The sequence below is a fragment of the Anomaloglossus baeobatrachus genome, chromosome 2 (genome assembly GCF_048569485.1).
Source record: "Anomaloglossus baeobatrachus isolate aAnoBae1 chromosome 2, aAnoBae1.hap1, whole genome shotgun sequence".
NCBI lineage: Eukaryota > Metazoa > Chordata > Amphibia > Anura > Aromobatidae > Anomaloglossus > Anomaloglossus baeobatrachus.
Genome location: NC_134354.1, coordinates 328,864,811 through 328,890,613, shown reverse-complemented (window position 1 = coordinate 328,890,613; position 25,803 = coordinate 328,864,811). Strand labels below are relative to the sequence as shown.

At 44.9% G+C, this 25,803-nt stretch overlaps 1 protein-coding gene and 1 long non-coding RNA gene across 3 annotated transcripts in view; one reads left to right on the top strand and one right to left on the bottom strand.

The window, feature by feature from the left end:
- WDTC1 (WD and tetratricopeptide repeats 1) overlaps positions 1–5,638 on the top strand; it is a 154,145-nt gene extending 148,507 nt beyond the window's left edge. For both annotated transcript variants that reach the window (XM_075335920.1, XM_075335919.1), the window contains exon 16: positions 4,565–5,638. In XM_075335920.1, coding sequence (XP_075192035.1) covers positions 4,565–4,774 — 210 coding nt within the window. In that variant the 3' untranslated portion in view covers positions 4,775–5,638. The remainder of the gene's footprint in view (positions 1–4,564) is intronic.
- Positions 5,639–14,696: 9,058 nt separating this feature from the next.
- On the bottom strand, positions 14,697–15,782 carry LOC142289953 (uncharacterized). The gene is made up of 3 exons (XR_012750192.1): positions 15,719–15,782; positions 15,380–15,578; positions 14,697–15,202 (listed from the first exon to the last, which is right to left on the bottom strand). It is a non-coding gene; the product is annotated as an uncharacterized LOC142289953 (long non-coding RNA).
- Positions 15,783–25,803: the final 10,021 nt, after the last annotated feature.

Genomic DNA, 25,803 nt, shown 5'->3' with positions numbered 1-25,803 from the left:
CGCTGTGTGTGACAGCGAGACAGCAACAACTAAATGTGCAGGCAGCAGGAGCCGGCTTCTGCGGAGGCTGGTAACCAATGTAAACATCGGGTAACCAAGAAGCCCTGTCCTTGGTTACCCGATATTTACCTTTGATACCAGCCTCCTCCGCTCTTACTGTCAGTGCCGGCTCCTGCTCTGTGCACATGTAGCTGCAGGACACATCGGGTTAATTAACCCGATGTGTGCTGTAGCTAGGAGAGAAGGGAGCCAGCGCTAAGCAGTGTGCGCTGGCTCCCTGCTCTGTGCACATTTAGCTGCAGCACACATCGGGTAATTAACCCCATGTGTGCTGTACTAGGAGAGCAGGGAGCCAGCGCTAAGCATTGTGCGCTGCTCCCTGCTCTGTGCACATTTAGCTGCAGCACACATCGGGTAATTAACCTGATGTGTGCTGTAACTAGGAGAGCAGGGAGCCAGCGCTCAGTGTGCGCTGCTCCCTGCTCTCTGCACGTGTAGCTGCGTGAGCTGGTAACCAAGGTAAATATCGGGTTGGTTTCCCGATATTTACCTTAGTTACCAAGCGCAGCATCTTCCACGCGGCGCTGGGGGCTTGTCACTGGTTGCTGGTGAGCTCACCAGCAACTTGTGTAGCCACGCTCCAGCGATCCCTGCCAGGTCAGGTTGCTGGTGGGATCGCTGGAGCGTTGCAGTGTGACATCTCACCAGCAACCTCCTAGCAACTTACCAGCGATCCCTATCGTTGTTGGGATCGCTGGTAAGTTGCTTAGTGTGACTGGACCTTAACGAGAAACTCAGTGAAACTCCCTAGACCTTTCGACTCTATCTCATTATTCAAAGACCTTTGTAAGTCAACTTTACAAGCTAGGAAACCTTTTAAGGACTTCACAAAAGAACTTATCAACAGTGGAATAAAATATAAATGGTCACAGTCCGCAACCATCAAGCTATGTTTAAACAACAAGTCCTTTTTTGTTTCATCACCAGAGGAAGGATTTCAGTTACTTCAACGCTTTAACATAAACATTAATCAGAATGGCCATCATATCTACTCCACTTGATTAAGAATTCTTTTTACATGGTCTCTGATCAGTTGTAGTCTGAAAATATGGATCTTGATCTTAGGAGTTTTTAACTGAAAAGAATACTAAATCTTTCAGCCCTACTGGATCTACCATTTATAAGGCTACTGTAGGATTACAATGGATACTCCACCACTAACTTTATATTTTGGAACTATTACTCTTTTCTTGGAACATCCGTTAGTACTTCTTCATTTCATGGTGGACTAAGGACCTTTATTCAAGAACTGTTCGTTTCACCTAAAGGCCGAACTTTTTTCCCCCAGAGTTGAGGTTTAATCTCGACCTGGGCAAGCATAGTAAACATCGTGAGCTAAACATTGCTTGATATGTATTATTAACCTGACTTTTTATCCCTTTCTAGCTGTTGACCTTACTCCAAGGAATATATTATACCGTACTCTATCTTTTAGCAAGTTATATTCAAGACTTTACATAATCCTCCGCTACTAAATCTACGCATTAATATTTAGCACGACTTGTAATCGAAGATGTTTAGATGCTTGTCATCTGTCCCTTTTTAAGGGATTTCCCTCTCCTTCCTGCTCTTTACCTCTTCCCCAATAAATATTTCCTTCCCTACCTTTCTCTTTCCCTTCCTCTTCTCCCTTATGTTTCAGCTTCTTATGTGTTAAATGTTTATGTACAATATGAGTAAGTAACTAGGTTATGGCAAGCTTTTAATTGTTATTTATGGTAATGTACTGTATTGTATTGTATATACCCAAATTAGCCTATAAAAATACTTTAAAACAAAAGTCATACGCAAGGGAATCATGCCCTCACTGTCAGCCTGCTTCTCATTCTGTATAGACGCTTGTCTGTACAGAGCAATAAAGCAGAGCTGACATGACTCTCCCTGTGGACTACGTCGGACCAAGGATTTTTTTTATAATAAAGATGGACTCTCTAAATTTTTTTTGTTTTATTTCTAATAAAAAAATTTTTTCTATGTGTTGTGTTATTTTTTTTTTTACTGCTTACTAGAAATTCATGGTGGCCGTGTCTAATTTGGCGTGAAACCATGAATTTCGGGCTTAGTATAAAGCTGGTATTAAGCCCTTTATTACCAAGCGTGCCACCGCCATCAAGGTCGCTGGATGAGCTGGGTAAAGCGCCTGGAAATGGTGCTAAGAATCAATGCCCCATTTTCAGGGACGGTTTTTAGCATTGGGGGGCCAGAACGCTTGGGCCTTACCACGCTGAAAATCCCAGCCCCTAACTGCCTGGTTTTACCTGACTAGCGAACAAAATACGGCGGGAGCCCACACTTTTTTTTATATTTTTTTAAATAATTAAAAAAAAAAATTAATGTGATTCATGTATTTTGATTGCCAGCCAAGGTAAAGCAAAATTATAGAAAAAACTCCTAAAAATAAAATTTTTATTTATATTCAGTATTAAAAGGGAAGATTCCCAACATTTATATCAATATTAAAAATAGAAACCAGATATCCAAGGGTACAAGGGAGGGGCCTGGCCCTTATAGCGCCCTAAGCTCGCCCCTTCCTTACCGCGGAGGTTGGCACCCTATAACCTTCGCACTTGGCGCCCCTGCTCAACGAAGACTGTCCCTATAGGCCCTAACCAGACCTTATCAGATATAAGGTGACAGTTTAACAAGGACAATTACAGTTTATTATCCAAGGAGTCCTGTGAGGATCGTCTCTATCGTATGCTTATTGAGGCCTGAGATAAGTGGCTAATTATGTGTACCCTAATGAGTGGGTGCTTTTCATCTCTTTGGATCTATTTCCATCATTATATGCATAAATAACCTGGCTAATCCCTGTTACCCAGATGGGTGACAGAGATCTGGGACTGTTTTTTAGGCCCTTTAGCTATTGGATTTAGTTTAGAGATATTGGGATTATACAGATTCAGGGACTACTGGCTTCTTAGTTTTGCATGGGACTACCAGCATTTACTATTGCATATCTGTTGTCTTTTTGAACTAACTTTCATTCCACTCCTGAAGAACCTCAGATAGATGAGGGGAAACGCGTCGGGTGGTTTCTGATAGGAGCCGCTTTTTCCAACTGGGCAGATTGTATCCTATTGTACTAGGATAAAGGTTGTCATATTTATACATAATTTCTTCTCTCTATAGTGTACTTCCCGCACACCAACAATTCTATTACAAGCTAACGTGTAGATTGATTTGTTTTATATGCTTTTTACTGTCCTGTACAGTATTTTGCATTAGTACATTTTGTTACTGTAATAAGTTTGTATATAAATACAGTAAATATTTTTGGGTTGTGGAGCGAATTGTCTGCGTTTCAGTTATTTCCAATGGGAAAATTTGCTTTGATATAAGAGTAACTTGGTTTAAGAGCACACTCCCGGAACTAATTATGCTCATAATCCAAGATTCCACTGTATTCCTATAGCAGTAATGCAATACTAGAGTTCTCTTATACATTGTTGGCTATTTAGTGTGCAGCTGTATGCATCTTGCTTTTAAAAATGCTGAATTTTCCCAGATTATTTGCCGATGCATATAAAAGCACTCTTGATTTTTTTTCCTTTTATGTTAAAGGGATGGTCCAAAGTCCACAGTAATTTTCCTCCTAAATCCCTACCAGTGTAGGTTCATAATCCAAACTTTTTTATAATGTACTTGAATTAAAAGTTCTCATCTGTGCCCCAACTACACTATCTAACTGCTTTTTTAATATTTTTTTTCACTTCCTCTTTGATGCTTTGTTTGAAAATCCCAGTGCATGCTGGGATACTCAATTGAAGTGTCATGAGGATGCATAGGCTATGCTCACTGCCACAGCCTCTGCCCCCTCCCTGAAACAAAGCGTCATCAGTGATGCTTGATTCATGTCCTGTGCACAATGACAGCGGGCTCTCTCTTTTGATGGCCCAGATCAGCAGTAACATGTCGGCAGGAGAGCGCACGGTCAGAATTCCCGGCATGCAGAGACCAGTAACGTTACTTGCAGAGGAGACTCTGGTCTCCATACATCAAGTATTCTGAGCACATGAATACCTGATGTGTGTAGACCAGAGCCTCCTCTGCACGCAACATTACTGGTCTTTTCATGATGGGCATTCTGTTGCCAGCTTAATATTGCTCATCTGAGCCGGCAGCAGAGAGCGCCCTTTGATTGTGCACTTGACACCGTGACAGAGCAGGGACTACCCCAGCCCCTGAAACGAACATCATTGATGACACTTCATTTTAGGGAGAAGGCAGAGGCTGCTGCACTGACCGCACCCTCTGTCCCTGATGACGCTTTGCTTAGGTATCCCAGCATGCACCAGGATTCTCAAACAAAGCATTTTCAAAAAGGAAGTAAAAGATTAGAAAAGAAGTTAGATAGTGTAGATAGGGAACGGCAGGGAACTTTTAATTTAAGTATAGGAGGAAAATTACTTTGGACTTCAGACCTCCCCTTTGTGTAGTTTTTTTTTTGTTATGTAAGTATATGTTATTTATACTGTAAAAGTAACATTTTCTTTATTTGCAGGGTGTCGGTCTAGACAAACGAGTGATAGAAGACATGGACAGTGCTTGTCAAGCTAACCAAAGAAGAATGAATGCTGACCCACTTGAAGTAATGCTTCTGAACATGGGTTACAGAATTACAGGACTTAGCGGAGGAGGTGCAGCATCAGGCAGTGGAGGTTCAGATGATGAAGATTCTACAGAGGGACAAGTACAGTGCCGGACCAGCTAACCATAACAGGAGGGATGTGTGTGGGATTTTGGTTGTACACACCGTTATATACCATTATAAAGACAAGCTTGACCATATTTTAATGGCCACTCATCTTGCTTTGAAAAATTTCTGTACAGACCAATACCTCATAATGACAATGGTAGGAAAGGTGGAGTCCTTCCACATCAACACAAACACTGTATATAACCTCCTGATTAACAATCGTGCCACCCCTAAGCTCCTAAAAATTGGATGCTGATCTCTGCCTAAACCATACTCTTATTTTTACAAGGTTTGTCATAATTGTTTTGACACTAAAAAGAGGCAATAGTGCCCATGTGTGCTATTTTTCTGCATACCCAGCATTTTGTTTGACGTTTTCCAAGTTGGCCTGAATCTACATAATTTGAAGAGTTACTATGAATGCTTGAGGCAGCTAACAGAACTGCAGAGATCACTTTGAATAAGATTATCGAGTGGTGCCTAGAATATTTCACCTTTTGAGCTTGGCTCTCAAAATGGTTAAGGTTACACGCAGTGGTGTGGTAGGCTATGTTGACTTTGTTTTAAGACTATGTTTCTAGATTTTACGATCTAGCAGCATAGTTCCTATATTATACCTAGTTTTGACTAATGTGAAGACCTCTGTTGATGGTCTAGAATGTTGTCTAGACCAAGCTAGTTGGTTTATTACTATAGGTTCATAATAAGGCTGTTCTAAATTTGCAATCTCACAACCTGTGGAAGAGTTTTCTGATTTAAGTACCATCTCTTCCTGATCTTTGACTTTTCTAATAGGAAAAGCTGTCTTTGACTTGTCAGTGACTTTGCTCAATTTGTATTTGATGTACATCTACAAATAAAAAAGTTCTTTATTTCTGAGCAGAGGTGATTGGTTTCTAGATCATTTTTCCAACTGTATCCTTCAAACTAAATTTGTGAAGTTATACATTTACCACTTTTAAGACTGAAAACTACTAGATAAAAAGTAGCATATCATGAAAAATCGAATAAATGAGTAATTGCCTAATTAAACTAGCTTACACTTTGATATAATTTCCATTGTAAAGGCCCTATAAATGTATTTGTGTGTACTGTAAGTGGAGACTTTAAAGGGAAGGTGTCGTCAAAAAAAAAATGTTTTCAATAACTGAAAAAATATAAAGTATTAATGTTTTAATGTTTTGTTTAAATAATATTATTTGTTTTTAATTGAGAAAAATATAAAATAAAATGATATTTTCCACTCTAAAACACTAGGGGGAGCAGCTGCTGAAATCCTACTGTAGAGCTACTGTAGAACTAGCTCACATTTTAACTGCAGTAAAAGTGGGTGGAATCGCCTCTCTTGTGTGTGATGTCACCTCCCCCTCCCAACCTGGGGGTTTCCAAAAGGATAAGAGACAATGAAGTTTAGGATCACAATGTGGAGCCATTTTGTTGGTGGCCGCAAAGTGATCCTAATATGTTTAAAGTGTCACTAAGGCCAGCTGCATAGTGCTCCACTGTATCCCGCACCACACTGTATCCCAATGCCCTGCTGACTGTTTCCCTATGCCGCGCTGACTGTATCCCCATGCCCCGCTGACTGTATCCCCATGCCCCACTGACTATTCCAATGCCCTTCTGACTGTATCCCAATGCCCCGCTGACTGTATCCCCATGCCCCGCTGACTTTCTCTATGCCCCGATGACTGTTTCCCAATGTCTCACTGTATCCCGTGCCCCCATATACTGTTTTGCCGGACGGGATTGGTGGTCCGAGGTGACATGCCGCAAGGAGGGGTGATCTGTAGTGCAGTGCCGCTCTGGCTGCAGATCACCGCTTCCAGCCGCATGCACTCACCTCAGACCTGCGCCCCTGGCAGCCTGTCCTGTCAGCGATCACAGTACATAGCAGCGAGCAGAGGTGGCCCAAGGTGAGCACATGCGGGGGAGAGGGAGCGAGCGGAGTGGGGGTGAGCGGCATAGTGGGGTAGGGAGTGACCGGCAGAGTGGGGTGGGGGTGAGCGGCAGAGTGGGGAGCAGCACGCCAGGATCAGTTAAAGTGTCATCACCGCTGCTGGACACCGGTACTCACCCCATCCATCCTGGCGGGTGACAGGGAAAAAGTGGAGCACACATCATACACTGTGAGCTCCAGAAAGATGGCGCTGATCTCCTCCCTCTGCTGTGATCTGGACAGCCCAGGGGGCTTGTCCAGATAACAGCAGGGAGCTCTCCTGTATTACCGTAAGTATAGGGGTCGGAGTCCGACTATCAGAGTCAATGCACAGAGGGCTGCCATAAAGGAGGTGAGTAACAGTAGTTACAGCAAATCGAAGATGGCAGCCCCCAGTGCTTCTGTAAAACTAGAATTAAATAAAAACTAAATAAACAGTGAGTTTAATTTTGTATTAAAAATACTTGATTTCATAATCCCTATTATTAATACAAAAATGAAAAAACGCGACACCTTCCCTTTAAGGGAACTTTTCACCCAATTCATACTGCTTTAACCACAGGCATCATGCTGTAGCATTTCAGAGAAAACATACTTTGAAAATAAGCCCAGGAACACTGTGTTTTGGATGACTAGTCCAATGCAGGTCTCTGGCATTTTCCCTTCACCATGCTTCCCATGACTGATAAGTCTCTCCATATGTGCAGTGCCAGATGTCCACATAACATGGCTGGCGATCGCATTAAAATAACCGAACTGGCCCTCGGCTCTCCTGACCGAGTGTGCACTGGATTGCGACCCTCGTCCGAGTTAAACAGCTGTCTGATGCCTGCCTATGTACACGTATAGTGAAATTCCTGTTAGTTATGGAGAGTGGCAGAAGGGAAGCTGCCGTGAACCTGACTTGGACTAGCCATCCAAAACACATAGACCCCAATTCATCAAAGCTTTTACGCCAAAAAAGTGGCATTAATGCTTGGAAAAGTTGTAAAATTTTGACGCAGTTGAGCAAAAAGTTACAACTTTTAGGGTTTTTTATTCATGCTAGTTTCTTTTAGCTCTGTCGAAATGTGCTGAGCTGTGGTGAAGCGTGGCATGACTGCTCATCTAATTCATGAGAAGCTGTGGCGTTCCATACGCCTAGAAATGTTACTCCAATCCCTGGAGTGTGCACACTACTTGTCAGACGCCCAGATTATTGGAGAGGCATGCACCTTCATGAATCAGGAGCATCTGACTCTAGCACATCTCCTCAAGACTTCTTGACTTCAAATTTTGATGAATGAGAACTCCCCTTCCTAGCCCATTTTAAAAATGTTTTCTCTGAAACGCAGTAGCATTTCAAAGTAGCATATACAAGGCTGCTATAACACAGCCAACATCTAATTCATGCTGCCCGTGGTTCAGGCAGTATATATCAGGTAAAATGTTCCCCTAATGCTATGTTCCTACAACAAGCTTTTGATGAGTTTTTGATGTTGCAGATATTCTGCAACATTTCTGCACCTATTATGTAAATTAAGCTACTTGCATTTTTTTTATTGTTTTTTTAGTACATTTTTTACATGTGTTTATATTGCATTTTTTACTGCGTTTTTCTCTGACTCCTCATTGGGGGACACAGGACCATGGGTGTTATGCTGCCTATCCATAGGAGGACACTAAGTAGATGCAAAAGCATAGCTCCTCCTCTGCAGTATACACCCCCTGGCCAGGCCAGGCAGCCTCAGTTTTAGCTTAGTGTCTATAGGAGGCACATCTCTGCAGACTACTGCAGCAAGAATGTTTTGTTTTTAGAGGGCGACGGTTCCTTCGGGGACCGATTTCCCAAAATCATCAACAGGCGGGAACGCGGAGTGTTGCCTCCCCGTACCACCTCCTGCGATGCTGGATCCTGGGCTGTTACTCACTGGACGACAGATCTCATGGCACTGATTTTCCAGAGCCCAGAGCAGATGAAAACTTCCTCAGCCCCTCTTGCAGGCTCTGAGTTGATATTCGCTCTGCACCAGCGTGACCAGCCTGCCATCTCCACAGGAGTTGAGGTGAAATCATTCCGATTTTTCCAGAGCAGATGAAAAACTTCCTCAGTTCCTCTTGCAGGCTCTGAGTTGATATTCGCTCCGCACCAGCGTGACCAGACTGCCATCTCCACAGGAGCTGAGGTCAGATAATTCCGATTTTTCCAGAGCCCCAGAGCATTCCTCAGTCCCTCTGGCAGGTTCCGAGTTGATACACGTTCTATGACCGGGCACAGCAGGCGTCAGAATCTGCACACTGGTCCCTGATAGGAAACTGGAGCAAAGGTCACACTGACTGGATGCACATGGGCTGTGATTGCAGACACCTGCATAGCATTTCACCTGTGGCGGGGGGAGGGGACAACTCCCTGGACTAAGTGCACCCGCAGCTGCGGTACACTTATAGAGGTTTTTCTGTCCACCATTGTTGTACAGGGCTGGAGGGGGGAAGGGGAGTCCCTTCCCACCATTTTTTTGTTTATTATATTTTCTCATGCCGCCTTGTCAGAGCTAAGCCCTGCCCCCTACGACACTCGATAAGCCACGCTCCCTCATGAAAGCGCGCGTAACCCTCCTGACACAGGATCTGCAGAGCATTGCTCCCTCTTGTTGTGATCAGAGCCTGTGGGTGTCTCTCAGAGCTGGCTTCCTCCTTCCCACAGGAACTGTGACGCAGGAGGGGGAAGGGGTCATCAGGGTTCTGGATGAGTTATAGCCTTACTTGCATATTAACTCTGCAGAGCATTGCTCCCTCATTACAATCAGAGTTTGTGGCTCATCAGCCAGGGGCTGCAGTCACATGTTTTATGCCCTGCACAACGACAGCAACAACTATAAGACTATTAATGTATCCTGCCACGCTGAGCTACTAGGGGATGATAGCACCTCTTCCTTCTGTGAGTCCGGTGCCTTTATAGCTCCTCCCCGCCACCACCGCAGCAACCGCTGCCAGCCCAGAGTCTACGGCTCCCATTCCCCCAGAATGGGCACAGTTCCCAGAACCTGGTGCTGGCTATGCAACATCGTCCTACACCCCTCGGGGCCCCTGGACAGAACACAGCCTGATGACACCTCTATAGAGGGTCCTTGTGATAAGAATCAGCCCTCTGCTTCACCGGTTGCAGATCAGAAAAAGGGCATGACCCCCATGGGTCTCCCTCTGGGGTACACAGATGGGGTTCTCCCACATGTTCCGCGGTCTCTGAGGAGCCGGAGGAAGGGGAATGATGTTTGTACCGGGATGATTCCTTGGTTTCAACCTCCCCGAGCGATCAAGCTGCGATGGACTCCCTTATTGCAGCAATCAACCAAACTCTGCATGTGGAAGATCTCCCATCCACTACTACTGACCCTGCGGTCTCCTTTAAAAGGGTGAAGAAACCTCAAAAAAAAAAAAGAGCTTTTTGATGCCGCTTCGGTATCCGTAAACTCATGGAGTCCCGGTACCCCTTTGGCTTAGCTGTCTCTAAGGGCTGGGCTGATCCGGCCTCGGTGGACCCTCACCCAGCTTCTGCCTGCCTGAAGGACCACTCCTGTCTTTTACTTGATGGATCCTCCTTCAAGGACCCGACAGACAGACAAGTGGAGCAGCTCGATCACTCTGCCTCGAGGCCGCGGGTCCCTCTCCCCTTCCGTGTGGGTCGCACAGGCACCAGGACTACCAGTTTCCCTCAGACCCTCACAGATGTAACTGTTCACATTGCTGCGGCGGCAGAGTACCTCATGCAGGCCTCCCTCGGCGCTGCTACCTGCTCAGTTATTGCCGCCTCAAATACCATAGCCATCCATAAGGCCCTCTGGTTCCGATAATGGAGAGTGCACTCGGTCTCTAAGAAGCCTCTCACAGTACTTCTTTCCAGACCGATGGTTTGCCGATCGTCTGGACAGGCTCTTTTTTTTTTTTTTTTTTGTCTGACGCCACGGGAGGAAAAGTGTACCTCCCTCAACTCTAGCGAAGGGTGTTTTTTACTAGACACGCAGGGCCCGACCTTCTCAGCCCTCCCCGAGTCTAGCTCGTCCTAGCAGTCTAGACAAAGACCGAGAAGTCTCGTCCCTCTCCATCTGGGCCGCCTCCTCAGACCACAAATGGGTGTGATACCTTGTGTCTTCCGGTTACCACATTGAATTCTGGACCCGATCCCCTGGTCAGTCTTTTCTCTCAAACCCCCCCAAATGCTCCAAAACACCACGAGGCCTTCTCCTCAGCAATCCACTCCCTCCAAACGGCGGGGGTGATGGTACCTGTTCCGGACGGCGAGAGGTTCAAGGCTATTCCAACCTATCGTGGTCGCCAAAAAAAAAAATGGGTCAGTTCGTCCCATCCTGGACCTCTAACACCTGAGCAAACATGTGCACGTAAGGAGATTCAGAATGGACTTCCTAGGGTCCATTATTACCTTTATGGTGGAAGGAGAATTCCTTGCCTCCCTAGCTTCAGGGACGCGTACCTGCACATACCCATCGCTCCAGCTCACCAAAGTTCCTCCGCTTCGCGGTTCAGGACTTCTTTTTTTCATTTGTGGCCCTACCCTCGGCTCTGCCACAGCACCAAGGGTCTTAACTAAGGTCATGGCGGCCGCCATGAGTGCCCTTCACGCCAGGAGAGTGGCTGTTCTGCCTTGCTTGGATGACCTCCTCATCAAGGGCTCAACCAGCGTGCAGATCTTTGTGGGCACCCTATCCCGCTTAGGGCGGCTTCTGACTCCAGTCAAATCATCCCCGGTCGCGTCAAAATCTGTCACCTCCCTGGGCATGTCCCTGGACACTCTTCGGGGCTTGATATTTCTCCCTCAAGTCAAGGCGACCGCTCTACAACAAGCGGTACACTGCCCTCTACATACTGCTGTCACTTCATACGATTCAGTATGAGAGTGCTAGGTAGGATAACGGCGGCTATAGAGGCAATGCTGCTCGCTTAGCCACACCACCGCCCACTGCAGCTTGCGCTTCTAGCTGCCTGGGACAAGAGCCCCTTTTCCTTGGACGAACTTTTCACCTGACACCTTCAGTCAGGTATGCGCTTTACTGGTGGCTTCAGTCCTCTTCCATATCGAGAAGGAGTTTTGCTCCCCCAAGTGGACTCGCTACTCCTGACCACGGACGCCAGCCTCTTAGTCTGGGGAGCAGCGTACTGGCTCCACACTGCTTCGGGACGTTGGACACCCCAGGAGTCTTCCCTTCCCGGAAATCATCCTGAAAATCAGCGCGATCTTCTCGCGCTTAGGTCATCCCCCCCTTTCTGCTATCAGGTCGTTTGATTCGGGTCCAATTGGACAATGCAACAGCTGTGGCCTATGTCAATCAGCTGGGAGGTACCAGCAGCAAGACAGCTTATCTCGAGGTCCTCAGGATCCTCACCTGGACCGAATTGACGGGGGTCTGTGTTTTCAGCGTTACACATACCGGGAGTAGAGAACTGGATGGCGGACCTTCTAAGTCGCCAAGGCCTGGCCGCCGGAGAGTGGTTTCTCCACCCAGAAGTGTTCCCACACATCTGCACTCACTGGAGTACACCAGACGTGGAATTAATGGTGCTCTATAAATAATAATAAATAATAATAATCTAATGGCCTCAAGGTTGAACGCAAAGGTACCCGCGTTCTTAGCCAGGTCACGTGACCCACAGTCCATTGGCGCGGATGCTCTAGTCTCCTGAAGTAGTTTCCGTCCAACTTACATGTTTTTCGCCTCTGCTGCCGTGAGTAACCAGGAAGATCAAGGCAGAAGGCGTCCCGGTGATACTAATAGCACCGGACTAGCCCAGGTGCGCCTGGTATGCTGAATTAGTACAATTGCTCATGGCGCCTCGTAAGCATCCCAGACTTGCTGACCCAAGGGCCCATTTCCCATCAGAATCCAGAGCCCTGAAGCTGACGGCCTGGCCATTGAGACCTGGACTTTAAAAAGAGGGAGATTCTCTCCTGCGGTCATCTCCACCATGTACAGTGCCCGAAAGCCGGCCTTCATCCCATATTTACCACCGTACGTGGAAAACTTTCTTTTCCCAGTGCAGGGAATCTAATGTCCAACCTATGCCTCTGACCAACCAGGGAGAAAAAAAAAAAAAAAAAAAAAAAGCTCATGCATAGGAGACGCGCAGACCCAAAAATAAATATATATATATATATACATATATATATCACAGGGATCCTCAAAATGGTAAAGATTGATATAGAATTTTATTGAAACAATCAAGGTGACACATAAGACATACAATTAAAATCACTTAAAATACATATAAATAGAGAACCCCCACATCTCCAAGATGTAAATTATGGGGTACCGCCCTGTGTACATATGCAACAATGTATAAATCTGATCCCTAGAAAAACATATACTGGATCAATCCATAAATGTAATAACTCTTAACCATTAAGTCTATAACATAGGGACCACACCTGTGAGCTATACTGGTAGTGAGTCCAATGGGATAGCAGCTATCAATATATGACAGAACAAGAGCATGCAAATCATACAGTAATTACAATAACCAGGCATGAATCATGCAAAAAAGAAAGGAAAATCATAAAAACCCTTGTCCAGAGATCCCAAAGATGGCTCACAATCAGGTGCCCAAGTGAAAAGCTACATCAAGCTCCCAACCAGTGAAGGGCGCTACAGAAACAAGGAGGTACCCACAATAGGGAGGGATGTGGGGGACCCCACGCGTATCGCTGTGAACAGCTTCGTCAGGGGAGAGTGTATCCCTGATTGCAATTAGAACGGGTATTTATAGAGGATCACAGTCTTAATTAATTGTAAAGTAACAACTTAATTACATACCATGAGTGGTGTGCGTATTTGAGCGTGGCAGCCGGCTGTAAACATGGAAACCGGAAGTGGGAGAGGGGGTGGTTTTAAGACCCGGACCCAGCGTTATAGCTAGAAATATGTACCATGTATCTAGCCATATAATCATATAGTCATATAGTCATCCATGCTATATATCATATGTATAGAAAGCCGGTTTTCGCAGGAGAAAATAACAGATAAATAAATACTTAAGGATCCCATGTCGGCTCCGCTGTGACCGGAAATGATGTTCCTCCTTTAGGTTACCATGGATGCAGAGAATGCTAAGGTCACCACGCATGTCAGAGCACCCGGCGCTCCAGCAAAGCTGGATGTCAGATGTTAAAGTGAAAACACCGGTCAGAGGAGAGATCTCCCATTAGTATCTGGTTACAAACAGCATCCAGGGAGGATGTGTCATACAGAAATCTGAAGACATGTAAAGTAGCAGATAAAATCCGCAGGATATATAAATAGGTCAACAAGAACTATATTATAAGATAGATAAAACGGCGATAAGGAGGCATAGCTAAATGCTACACATATGCATGTACACATTTATGTTGAATGCCAGATTACAAAGAGAATATTTTTAACCCAATAGGGGTAAAGCACAGATGTACATAATATGCCCACCAAAAGGTGGCGAATCCCCATAAGATGGCCGCTATAGGTTAATTCCTGCTCAAAACATGTGTCACAAATATGAAAGTTCGAATCCCTCTTAAACCATCAAAACAGTTAGTACCACCCAGGTGGATTTATCCTGTATCAAAGTGCCCAAAGATTATTAGTCACAAATACATGCATGTAGAGCAAAAGAACACCCGCTGAGCTGAAAATAACTACTAGTACCACCAAAAGCGGATGTATCATGTACAATATCTGTACACCCAAGGTTGGGAAAAAAAAAAAAAAAAACACAGGCATTATAAAAATATGGCTGTTGTGCACACCACTGAAAATTCGGCGGATTAACTATAAATTGGGGCGACTCAGTGGGTGCAATCATAAGTAGGAATTGGGGGTATGATGTTATATGACCACAAAGAGAAAGAAGAAATGAACCCATGAGAGGAACATAATCTGTACACAAAATGCAAACAAGATGCAAACAAAATGCTATCCGATTGGGAGCATGGAGAGATTTAGAGTAAATATTGAGTAGCACAAGAGGGCAACCAGATTGATGAGCCATCCTGGTATGGGATGAAACATATGTATACACACAATTATGTACAATTGGCCTCAAAAAAGTGACAGGCTATCCATATTGCTCCAAAATGGTGTATGTGGCACAAGGTCTCATTTGACCTAGCAAAAGCAAGAAATGAGTTTTAGGTTCCGGCCAAAGTGTTCCAAGACCCATATAGATTGTAACCCCACGGGACCAGCAGGGACATCTTCATCCAATAGTGTCCATGTAGGTACACAAGTAATTGGGCAGGATGTAGGTGCCGTCCGTATATCGTTTCCTTCAAGGTAGAGAGAATCATGCAGTGGTATAACCCCTCTCAGGTAAGATGACTTGGATGAGGTTCCAATGCTTTAAAGCCACAGATGAACGCCAAGGTTACCAACCACTTGTCTCTGTTTGTATCCGCCGATATAGCCAGAAAACCAAAGTGCAGGACACACACTCAATCCAGTCCAAAGGAAACAAGAGGGAGAGAACCATTCCTAGCGTTGTAACTGCGGATATAACCAAAAAAGAGATGGAGGAGAGGGTAAGAATCAAATACGAGACTACGTATTAGCCAAGAAAACCGGTATACAGTAGCTCTTCATTGAGCCCCGATGGTGTGAGAGATTTCAGGTTAAAAATCCATCTTGCCTCAATTTGTAATAAAGGTTTCAGGAGAGACCCACCTCTTCCATTCGTAGTTATCCTCTGGAGACCTACAAAACGTAGCCCACGACAAGAACCCTGATGGTATTGAAGGAAGTGCGCAGCTACCGAAGTGAGTGTTCGTCCCTTTTTCTGATCAGACCTGGCCAAGTTGATGGTCGACATGTGTTTCTGTGCCCTTTTCCGCAGTTCTTGGGATGTTTGTCCCACATAGACCTTCTGACAAGGGCAGATAATCGCATAAATTACATTAGAGGTCTTACAATTAACATATCCATTTAGTCTGTGTGGGACAGCGTCAAGGGGATTCTGAAAAACATCTCTGACGGGTTGCATAAAGGGACACACATTACACTCACCGCATGGGTAAGATCCCCGTAGTGTAATGCCTCTGTTCAATTTGGTCGTCGGTCTCCTAAAATGGCTCCTCGTCAATAGGTCTCTGAGTCTGGGCGCTCTCCTGGCTGTGACAAAGGGCACATCACTCACAAAGGATGCGGTCTGGCAGTCAGATCTAATGATCTTCCAATGTTCCCGCAGGATCCCTCTTACCTGTTGCCAGTGGCTGTTGTAGTCAGTTATCAATCGTAACGGTTGGTCCGCCACTGGTCCTTTTCGGATGAGCAGATCTTGTTGAGACTCATGCTTGGCCCTTTGAAAGGCTGAGGAGATAACTCCCCTGGGGTAACCCCTGTGTTTCAGCCGCTTAGTCAGATCGCAGGCCTGGCTCTGAAAATCTTCATCCGTGGAGCAGTTGCGGCGTACCCGTAAAAATTGTCCCACTGGTACTCCCCTTCTTGTGTGAAAAGGGTGGAAACTGTCATAGCGCAAGAGTCCGTTTGTGGCTGTCGGCTTGCGATATAAATTCGTGATGATGTGTCCATCTTCCAATCTAATGGTCAAATCCAAAAAGGATGCTGTGGAGGATGATAAATTAGAGGTCAAAAGGATGTTATGATTATTGATGTTAAGATCATTGAGGAAGTCGTGGCAACTTTCCTCTGTACCCGTCCACAAAAAGAATACATCATCGATGTACCTCCGCCAATGCAAAACATGCTCCCTGTAGTGGTGGGAAGGATACACGTAGGTATCCTCCCACCACCCCAAGAACAAGTTTGCATAAGCCGGCGCGCATCGCGCCCCCATCGCGACTCCTGCGACCTGTTTGAAAAAGACATTGTCGAATAGAAAATAGTTGTGTTCTAACACAAATTTACAAAGGTCAAGCAAAAAGGAGTCGTGCATCCTGTCTGAATTCGACTGTTTCCCCACAAAATATGTCAAGGCCCCAATGCCATCCTCATGTTTAATGTTTGAATACAGTGATTCAACATCGCACGTAACTATTAAAGTCTGAGGGGGTATCGTGACACTGAGACAAAAACGGATAAAGTCAGAGGAATCCTGTATATAGGATGGTAGCTGTAATACTAGGGGCTGAAGAAAAAAGTCAATGTATGTGCCCGCCCTCTCACACAGACTTCCAACGCTTGACACAATGGGGCGGCCAGGTGGTTTAGAGGCATGCTTGTGCACCTTAGGAAGCATATAAAATGTGGGTATAACAGGATGCTCCACCCACATATATTTGCGCTCCTGGTTATTGATAATGCCAAGGCCACAAGCACCATCAAGCAGGGTTTTTAATTTTTTATGGAACACCATGGTGGGATCAGATGGCATCCTGGTATAACACTTAGCGTTGTTCAGTTGTCTAAGGGCCTCCTCTAGATATAATGAGGTAGGCCACAGAACAATGTTGCCACCCTTGTCCGCCTCCTTGATGATGAAGGAGTTGTTCTCCTTTAACTGGTGCAAGGCTGTTTTTTCGGCAGGACTTAGGTTATTCTCCGTAATGACCCTGGTAGGTAATCTCATGATATCAGTCCTGACGAGGTCGAAAAAGGTTTTAACCGCAGGTACTAGGGAGAGTGGCGGTGTGACCAGAGACTTACATCTGTGTGGAAAGGTCCTCCGACCTGTAGTACCCTCATTTTCTTGGAGCAGATCAAGAAGGTCCTGGAAAACCTGTCTGTCCGTGTCCTGCAGATGATCCAGCATATCTGGTTTCTTGTGGATCACTCTGAGAACCAGATGTCTGCAAAACAGATATAAGTCTTTAATCAACGTGAATTTGTCCAACCTGTGCGTGGGTACAAATGTGAGCCCTTTTTGAAGTACAGAAACCTCCCCTGGTGTCAAAACATGATCAGAGAGGTTAATAATCTGCAATTGATCACCCTTGTCAGGCTCACCTGTATCTGATGGTTCTTGTTGATTGGTTCGTACCCGATCCAGTGTGTCCGCCACATCCATTAATTGCGTTTGTGTCGTTTGTAATGCTGGTAATTCACGCGGGTTTTTGGCCTGGTGACCCGCTTGGTTGGATCTCCTGCCCCTCCTGCCTCGTCTAGTCCTATGTCTGGCTCGCTGCTGGCTGAGGATAAAAAATCTTCACTCGTGTTGATATTATTCGCCATATTACCGGGCCGGGTTCTGCCATGGGTACCCTGAGTAAAAGATTTCCATCTGGAGTTGCCCCCATGTTTCCACTTATAAGCCTTATTAGCCTCGAAATCTGCCCTGTCTCTAGCCAGCTTGCTGCGCTTCCGTGCGATCAAATCCGACTCATATTTGTCTAGGGTATCTTTCATGGAGACTCGAAATGATTGTATCTGTTGTATAGTATCAAACTTATTTAATTTGTCCTCCATTTCCTTTATCTCTCTCTTGACGTTGGAAAATAGTTCCCTGTCATGCTCCAACAACATGTTAATGATTACATGGGAGCACCTCAATAGGCCCTGTTCCCATGTTTTTTGAAAATCACTACTGGGCTCCCATGCTGGGAATATTTGTACCCGTAACCCTCTAGGACAAATATTTGCCCCTAAGTATTCTTCCAGGCTTCGAATGTTCCAGTGTAATCGGATGCCTTTCTTGTGCAAAGCCAATAAATCATTGGAACATTTAGAAAAATCTGAATCAAAAGCTATCTCAGAATTCACAAGGAGGGGATTGTTGTTAAGCTGGGAGCGCCAACTCGCCTCCCGTGCCTCCCAGTCCATGATACACAACCTTCTGCCACAAGGTATTTATATATACAATATATGAAGTAACCAATAATTAATTATATTTGCGTGCTACCCAAAAGACAAGAACCCTGTAACAGGGACAAGTAATTTGAAATTGGAAAAACCTCGGGTGCACAGCCTATGGATCAATTAATGGGATGCTGCGTCCTGCATGAAAAAGCGAAGACCAACCAGGGAGAAAAAAAAAAAAAAAAAAGCTCATGCATAGGAGACGCGCAGACCCAAAAATAAATATATATATATATATATATATATATATATATATCACAGGGATCCTCAAAATGGTAAAGATTGATATAGAATTTTATTGAAACAATCAAGGTGACACATAAGACATACAATTAAAATCACTTAAAATACATATAAATAGAGAACCCCCACATCTCCAAGATGTAAATTATGGGGTACCGCCCTGTGTACATATGCAACAATGTATAAATCTGATCCCTAGAAAAACATATACTGGATCAATCCATAAATGTAATAACTCTTAACCATTAAGTCTATAACATAGGGACCACACCTGTGAGCTATACTGGTAGTGAGTCCAATGGGATAGCAGCTATCAATATATGACAGAACAAGAGCATGCAAATCATACAGTAATTACAATAACCAGGCATGAATCATGCAAAAAAGAAAGGAAAATCATAAAAACCCTTGTCCAGAGATCCCAAAGATGGCTCACAATCAGGTGCCCAAGTGAAAAGCTACATCAAGCTCCCAACCAGTGAAGGGCGCTACAGAAACAAGGAGGTACCCACAACAGGGAGGGATGTGGGGGACCCCACGCGTATCGCTGTGAACAGCTTCGTCAGGGGAGAGTGTATCCCTGATTGCAATTAGATCGGGTATTTATAGAGGATCACAGTCTTAATTAATTGTAAAGTAACAACTTAATTACATACCATGAGTGGTGTGCGTATTTGAGCGTGGCAGCCGGCTGTAAACATGGAAACCGGAAGTGGGAGAGGGGGTGGTTTTAAGACCCGGACCCAGCGTTATAGCTAGAAATATGTACCATGTATCTAGCCATATAATCATATAGTCATATAGTCATCCATGCTATATATCATATGTATAGAAAGCCGGTTTTCGCAGGAGAAAATAACAGATAAATAAATACTTAAGGATCCCATGTCGGCTCCGCTGTGACCGGAAATGATGTTCCTCCTTTAGGTTACCATGGATGCAGAGAATGCTAAGGTCACCACGCATGTCAGAGCACCCGGCGCTCCAGCAAAGCTGGATGTCAGATGTTAAAGTGAAAACACCGGTCAGAGGAGAGATCTCCCATTAGTATCTGGTTACAAACAGCATCCAGGGAGGATGTGTCATACAGAAATCTGAAGACATGTAAAGTAGCAGATAAAATCCGCAGGATATATAAATAGGTCAACAAGAACTATATTATAAGATAGATAAAACGGCGATAAGGAGGCATAGCTAAATGCTACACATATGCATGTACACATTTATGTTGAATGCCAGATTACAAAGAGAATATTTTTAACCCAATAGGGGTAAAGCACAGATGTACATAATATGCCCACCAAAAGGTGGCGAATCCCCATAAGATGGCCGCTATAGGTTAATTCCTGCTCAAAACATGTGTCACAAATATGAAAGTTCGAATCCCTCTTAAACCATCAAAACAGTTAGTACCACCCAGGTGGATTTATCCTGTATCAAAGTGCCCAAAGATTATTAGTCACAAATACATGCATGTAGAGCAAAAGAACACCCGCTGAGCTGAAAATAACTACTAGTACCACCAAAAGCGGATGTATCATGTACAATATCTGTACACCCAGAATTCTTGATTTTTATTTTTTTTTTTTGCAGTCAGGTTGCAAAAGGGGTTGGCCCTCAGCTCCCTTAAGGGGCAGGTTTCATCTCTCTCAATATTCTATCAATACCGCCTAGCTTGCAATCCGCAAGTCAAGACTTTCCTCAAGGGTGTTTCCCATCTAGTTTCCCTGTATAAACGGTCGCTGGACCCATGGGACCTCAATCTCATTTTGAACGGTATCCAGAGGTCCCCTTTTGAACCTCTTAAGGAATCTTCTCTTGCTCTTCTCACCTGGAAGGTAACATTCTTAGTGGCGATTACGTCCATCAGACAAGTTTCGGAACTGGCATCACTCTTGCCGCGAACCCTTTCTGATCTTTCACCAGGACAAGGTGGTTCTACGCCCCCTTCCGGATTGTCTTCCGATGGTTATTTCCCCGTTTCATAGGAACGAGGACATTGTTCTGACTTCCCTTTTGTCCACACCCAGTCCATAGGGTGGAAAGGTTTCATCTTTTGAGGGCTCTCAGATATTACGTACCCAGGACAGCCCCTTTAGGAACATAGACTCCTTGTTCGTCATTCCTGAAAGGCCTAAGAAAGGACAGACAGCTTCATAGGCAACGCTGGCTCGCTGGATTCGGTCTGCGATCCAGGAAGTCTACCACTTGCAACTTAAGCCCATTCCTAGTGAGCTGCGGACTCATTCCACGCGAGCAGTTGGCGCCTCTTGGGCCATTAGGCATCAGCCTTCAGTGGAACAGAGGTGTAAGGCTGCGACCTGGTCTTGCCTACATACTGTTTCAAAGCATTACTGAATCCATACCCAGGCTTCGGCTGAGGCAAACCTAGGTAGGAAAATTCTGCAAACGATAGCCAGGAGCACCTACTGAGATAGGTACTCCACTATCTGGGACTGGTTCCTAGTCCTTGGGTTGCGTTGTTTGTTTACCCACCCATGGACTGCTTTCGAACGTCCCATGGTCCTGTGTCCCCCAATGAGGCGTCAGAGAAAAACGGATTTTTGTGTACTCACCGTAAAATCGTTTTCTCTTTGCCATCATTGGGGGACACAGCACCCACCCTGTTGCCCTGTTGGGCCTTGGTTCTCTCAGTACCTTATTTGGTTATGACTTTTTTTTTTTTTTTTTTTCTCATGTTCCTCTGTTGAGAAGTTTTTACTGGTTTTTTCTCCTACTGCTTGTGTACTAAAACTGAGGCTGCCTGGCCTGGCCAGGGGGTGTATACTGCAGAGGAGGAGCTATGCTTTTGCATCTACTTAGTGTCCTCCTATGGATAGGCAGCATAACACCCATGGTCCTGTGTCCCCCAATGATGGCTAAGAGAAAATGATTTTACGGTGAGTACACAAAAATCCGTTTTTTGTCATTTTTTGGTATGGCATTCTGTGACTGGGTATGCGACAGAGCATTAAGGGACGCTAGGGCGAGGAACAATCCAAATTTATTGTGGTTTATTGGAACCACAAAGATAAAGCACCAAACATGAATATAAATACTTAAAGTCTGCAAGGAGTCCACAACAAAACAACAGATCCGGGGGCGCCTCCCGGTATTCCGACGCCAGGGAAAATATGGCAATGGTCCTTATATGAGTTCCTTGAGCAACAAAACACAATCCCTCGTGGCCACTGATCTCTAATCTGTAACAGTCCATACACAGGCACTATTCAAAAAGTAATGGAAAGCAGGTTGATATACCACGCCAAACCACAGGAGTCAAAATGTTATTAGTAAATCCCTTTTTCTTTATTTTCACAGGTCTACGCGTTTCAGGGACATATCCGTCCCCTTCCTCAGGACAATGTTCATAGAATACATAGATAGTATTCTCTGTACATTGTCCTGAGGAAGGGGACGGATATGTCCCTGAAACGCGTAGACCTGTGAAAATAAAGAAAAAGGATTTACTAATAACATTTTGACTCCTGTGGTTTGGCGCGGTATATCAACCTGCTTTCCATTACTTTTTGAATTGTCTCCTCACCGCGGGACCGCTGCCTCCCACACTAGTTTCTCGTAATTTCCATGCTCATAAAGGGGTTGTGTCTGGCACAACCGCACTAGGTGAGTGTACCTGCCAGTTTTCACTCCCACGTGTTTTACCGGGTAAGACCCTATTTGCGCCTTATCTTTCCACAACTATCTCATACACAGGCACTAGGATCCAGCCTCAGCTATAGATCCTAGTACGTCTCCACTCGAGATCCAACTAACTGACTAACACGAGTCTCATTGTTCTCCTCTCCTGGGATCAGCACCTTAGGTGGGCAGAAGGGCCCACCTCCCCCTGGACATTTGATACAGGAAAGGATTCTAGTTGTCCTGGCTCTGTTCTGTTTACCAAGTTGTGGATTGGAGGAGTACTATGCTGAGAAGAACAAACAATCTCCCATCAGAAGTAGTACATACAAGACAGTCAAGGAGGGACAAACAATTACACCATGAGTACAGGGAAGAGAGGGACACACTGTTACACATGCTTTAAATAAAGCTGCTTTGTTTTTGATACTTTCTGTTGTTTGCATATGACAAAACTTTATAGCGCGTGCAGATTGCATGTGTTCTAGATGTTTTTCCTCCACAGCAACGCACTAAAAACACGTGCCTTTCTGCATCTAATGCAATTCTCTGTGAAAATTCTGCACGTAAAACTAAGTGTACGCGCATGAAAAATTGACATGTTGCAGATTTAAAACATGCACTGCAGGTCAGTTTACGCTGAATAAATAAAGCAGCATGATGGGAGATTTCTTTAAATCCCATTCACTTTGCATTATTATTATTATTATTATTATTATTATTGCGCCATTTATTCCATGATGCATTACAAGTGAAAAGGGTATACATAAAACCAAGTACAACAACCATGCACATTACAAAAAACAGACTGGTACAGGAGGAGAGAGGACCCTGCCCGCGAGGGCTCACAATCTACAGGGGATGCGTGAGGGTCCAGTAGGTGAGAACAGAGCTGGTTGCCCAGTGGTGTACTGGTCTGAGGGGTATTGCAGGTTGTAGGCTTGTTGGAAGAGGTGGGTCTTCAGGTTCCTTTTGAAGGTTTCCACGGTAGGTGAGAGGCTGATATGCTGATATGCTGGGGTAGAGCATTCCACAGTATGGGGGAGGTGCAGCAGAAATCTTGTATGCGATTGTGGGAAGAGGAGATAAGAGGGGAGTAGAGAAGGAGATCTTGTGAGGATCTGAGGTTGCTTGCAGGTAGGTACCGGGAGACTAAGGCGGGCTTTGCACGCTGCGACATCGGTAACAATGTGTTACCGACGCTGCAGTGATGGTCCTTGCCCCCGTCGCAGGTGTGATATCTTGTGATAGCTGCCGTAGCGAACATTATCGCTACGGCAGCTTCACATGCACTCACCTGCCCTGCGACGTCGCTCTGGCCGGCGATCCGCCTCCTTATTAAAGGGGCGGGTCGTGCGGCGTCATAGCGACGTCACACGGCAGGCGGCCAATAGAAGCGGAGAGGCGGAGATGAGCGGGACGTAAACATCCCGCCAGCCTCCGTCCTTCCGGATAGCCGGCCGGGACGCAGGTAGGAAATGTTCATCGCTCCAGCGGCTTCACACACAGCGATGTGTGCTGCCGCAGGAACGAGGAACAACATCGTACCCGTCGCTGCACCGGCATTATGGAAATGTCGGACACTACACCAATCATACGATAACGACGCTTTTGCGCTCGTTAATCGTATGTAAAAGGCTTTACACACTACGATGTCGAGAGCGACACTGGATGTGCATCATTTTCGATTTGACCCCACCGACATCGCACCTGCGATATCGTAGTGTGCAAAGCCCGCCTAAGTAACAGATGTATGGAGGAGACAGGTTGTGGTGGGCTTTGTATGTCAAGGTTGATGTTTTCAACTGGAGTCTTTGGGCAGTAGGACGCCAGTGAAGGGATTGGCAGAGAGGAGAGGCTGGGGAATAGCGAGGGGAGAGGTGGATTAATCGGGCCGCAGAGTTTAAGATAGATTGGAGTGGTGCAAGAGTGTTGAAAGAGAGGCCACAGAGCAGGAGGCTGCAGTAGTCGAGGCAGGAGATGATGAGGGAGTGCCCTAGTGTTTTTGCTGATTCTTGGTTAAGAAATGCACGAATCTGTGAGATGTTTGAGTTGTAATCGACAGGAGGTGAAGAGGGCTTTGATATGTGGCTTGAAGGATAGAGCAGAGTCGAGGCAACAAGCTTGCGAGACTGGGGAGAGTGAGTAGCCATCCACTTGGATGGATAGGCTTGTTGGAGGGCTTGAAAGAGGAGGAGGAGGAAAGATAATGAATTCAGTGTTGTTCATGTTAAGCTTTAGAAATCGCGCAAAGAAGGATGAAATACCAGACAGACATTGTGGGATTTTGGTTAGTAGGGAGGAGATGTCGGGTCCAGAGAGGTAGATCTGCGTATCATCAGCGTGGATCAGAGGGGATACTGAAAGCCGGACTCTATGAGATGTCCCAGGCCAAAGTTGTAAATGGAAAAGAGGAGGGCTCCAAGAACAGAGAAAAGAATTGATCCAACTCTGCTGTGGCAGGGTCTAGCATGCACGGATAGACACTCTGAAGGTGCAGAAGTACAAGTGAAGAAAGAAATCCAGCTTCCAGAATATAATAAAAATCTTTTCCGAACTTTATTTTGAAAAAATGTGAAATATTCAATACGTACAGTATGGATAGGGTTAGGGAGCCCAGGTACGGCAACGCGTTTTGAACGCTACCTGCGTTCTTTGTCATGCCAAAATGAGTAAGCTTTTAAACTCACTCCCACCTATGGGAGGAGTGAGTTTAATTAGAGAAACAAGTGCAGTCACAGGGTAGATAATATACAAGGGGGAAACACAAGGAAAAATTTACAAAATATACAATTACAAAAAATATATACAAAAATACGTGTGAGGACCTGATGCTGGATATCACCACCACGAGGAGAGACTTTAACAGTTATGTTGTGAAACAAAATCTTTGGATGCAGCTGAAAGATGTCTGGTTGTAATGACAGTACCTCGTGAATTATAAATATCTCTAATGTGTTCATTAATTCACACTTTGAGTTTTCTGAAACCTATATAAAGTAAATTGCTACTAATAAATTTAATACAATAGACTACATTGGTAATGTCGCAATTAATATATCTGCAAATGAGATATGTAATAGTTTTGCTGGCATCAGAAAAGGAACCGCATGGCAAATTCACATGTGCGGCAACGGGAGGTTCCGCACTTAAAAAAATCCCTTGTGTTCAAGCCAAGCCTGGATTGGCTTGTTTTTGACAAAAAAAAAACTCTGAGAGGATATTGCCTAAAGAAGGTGCCTTTTTGGTACAGCCTGATTGTAATAAAGATGCAAGAAAGGGATCCTCATTTAGGACAGGTAAGTAGCGTTTAATAATTTACTTAATATGATTAAACTGTGTACTATATTGCAAAGATACTATTAATTTATTTTGTAAATCAATAATATTTTTCCGTTTTGATGAATTTTCTGAGAAATCAATTAATTGATCACGTTTTTTTGCGTGCTCCC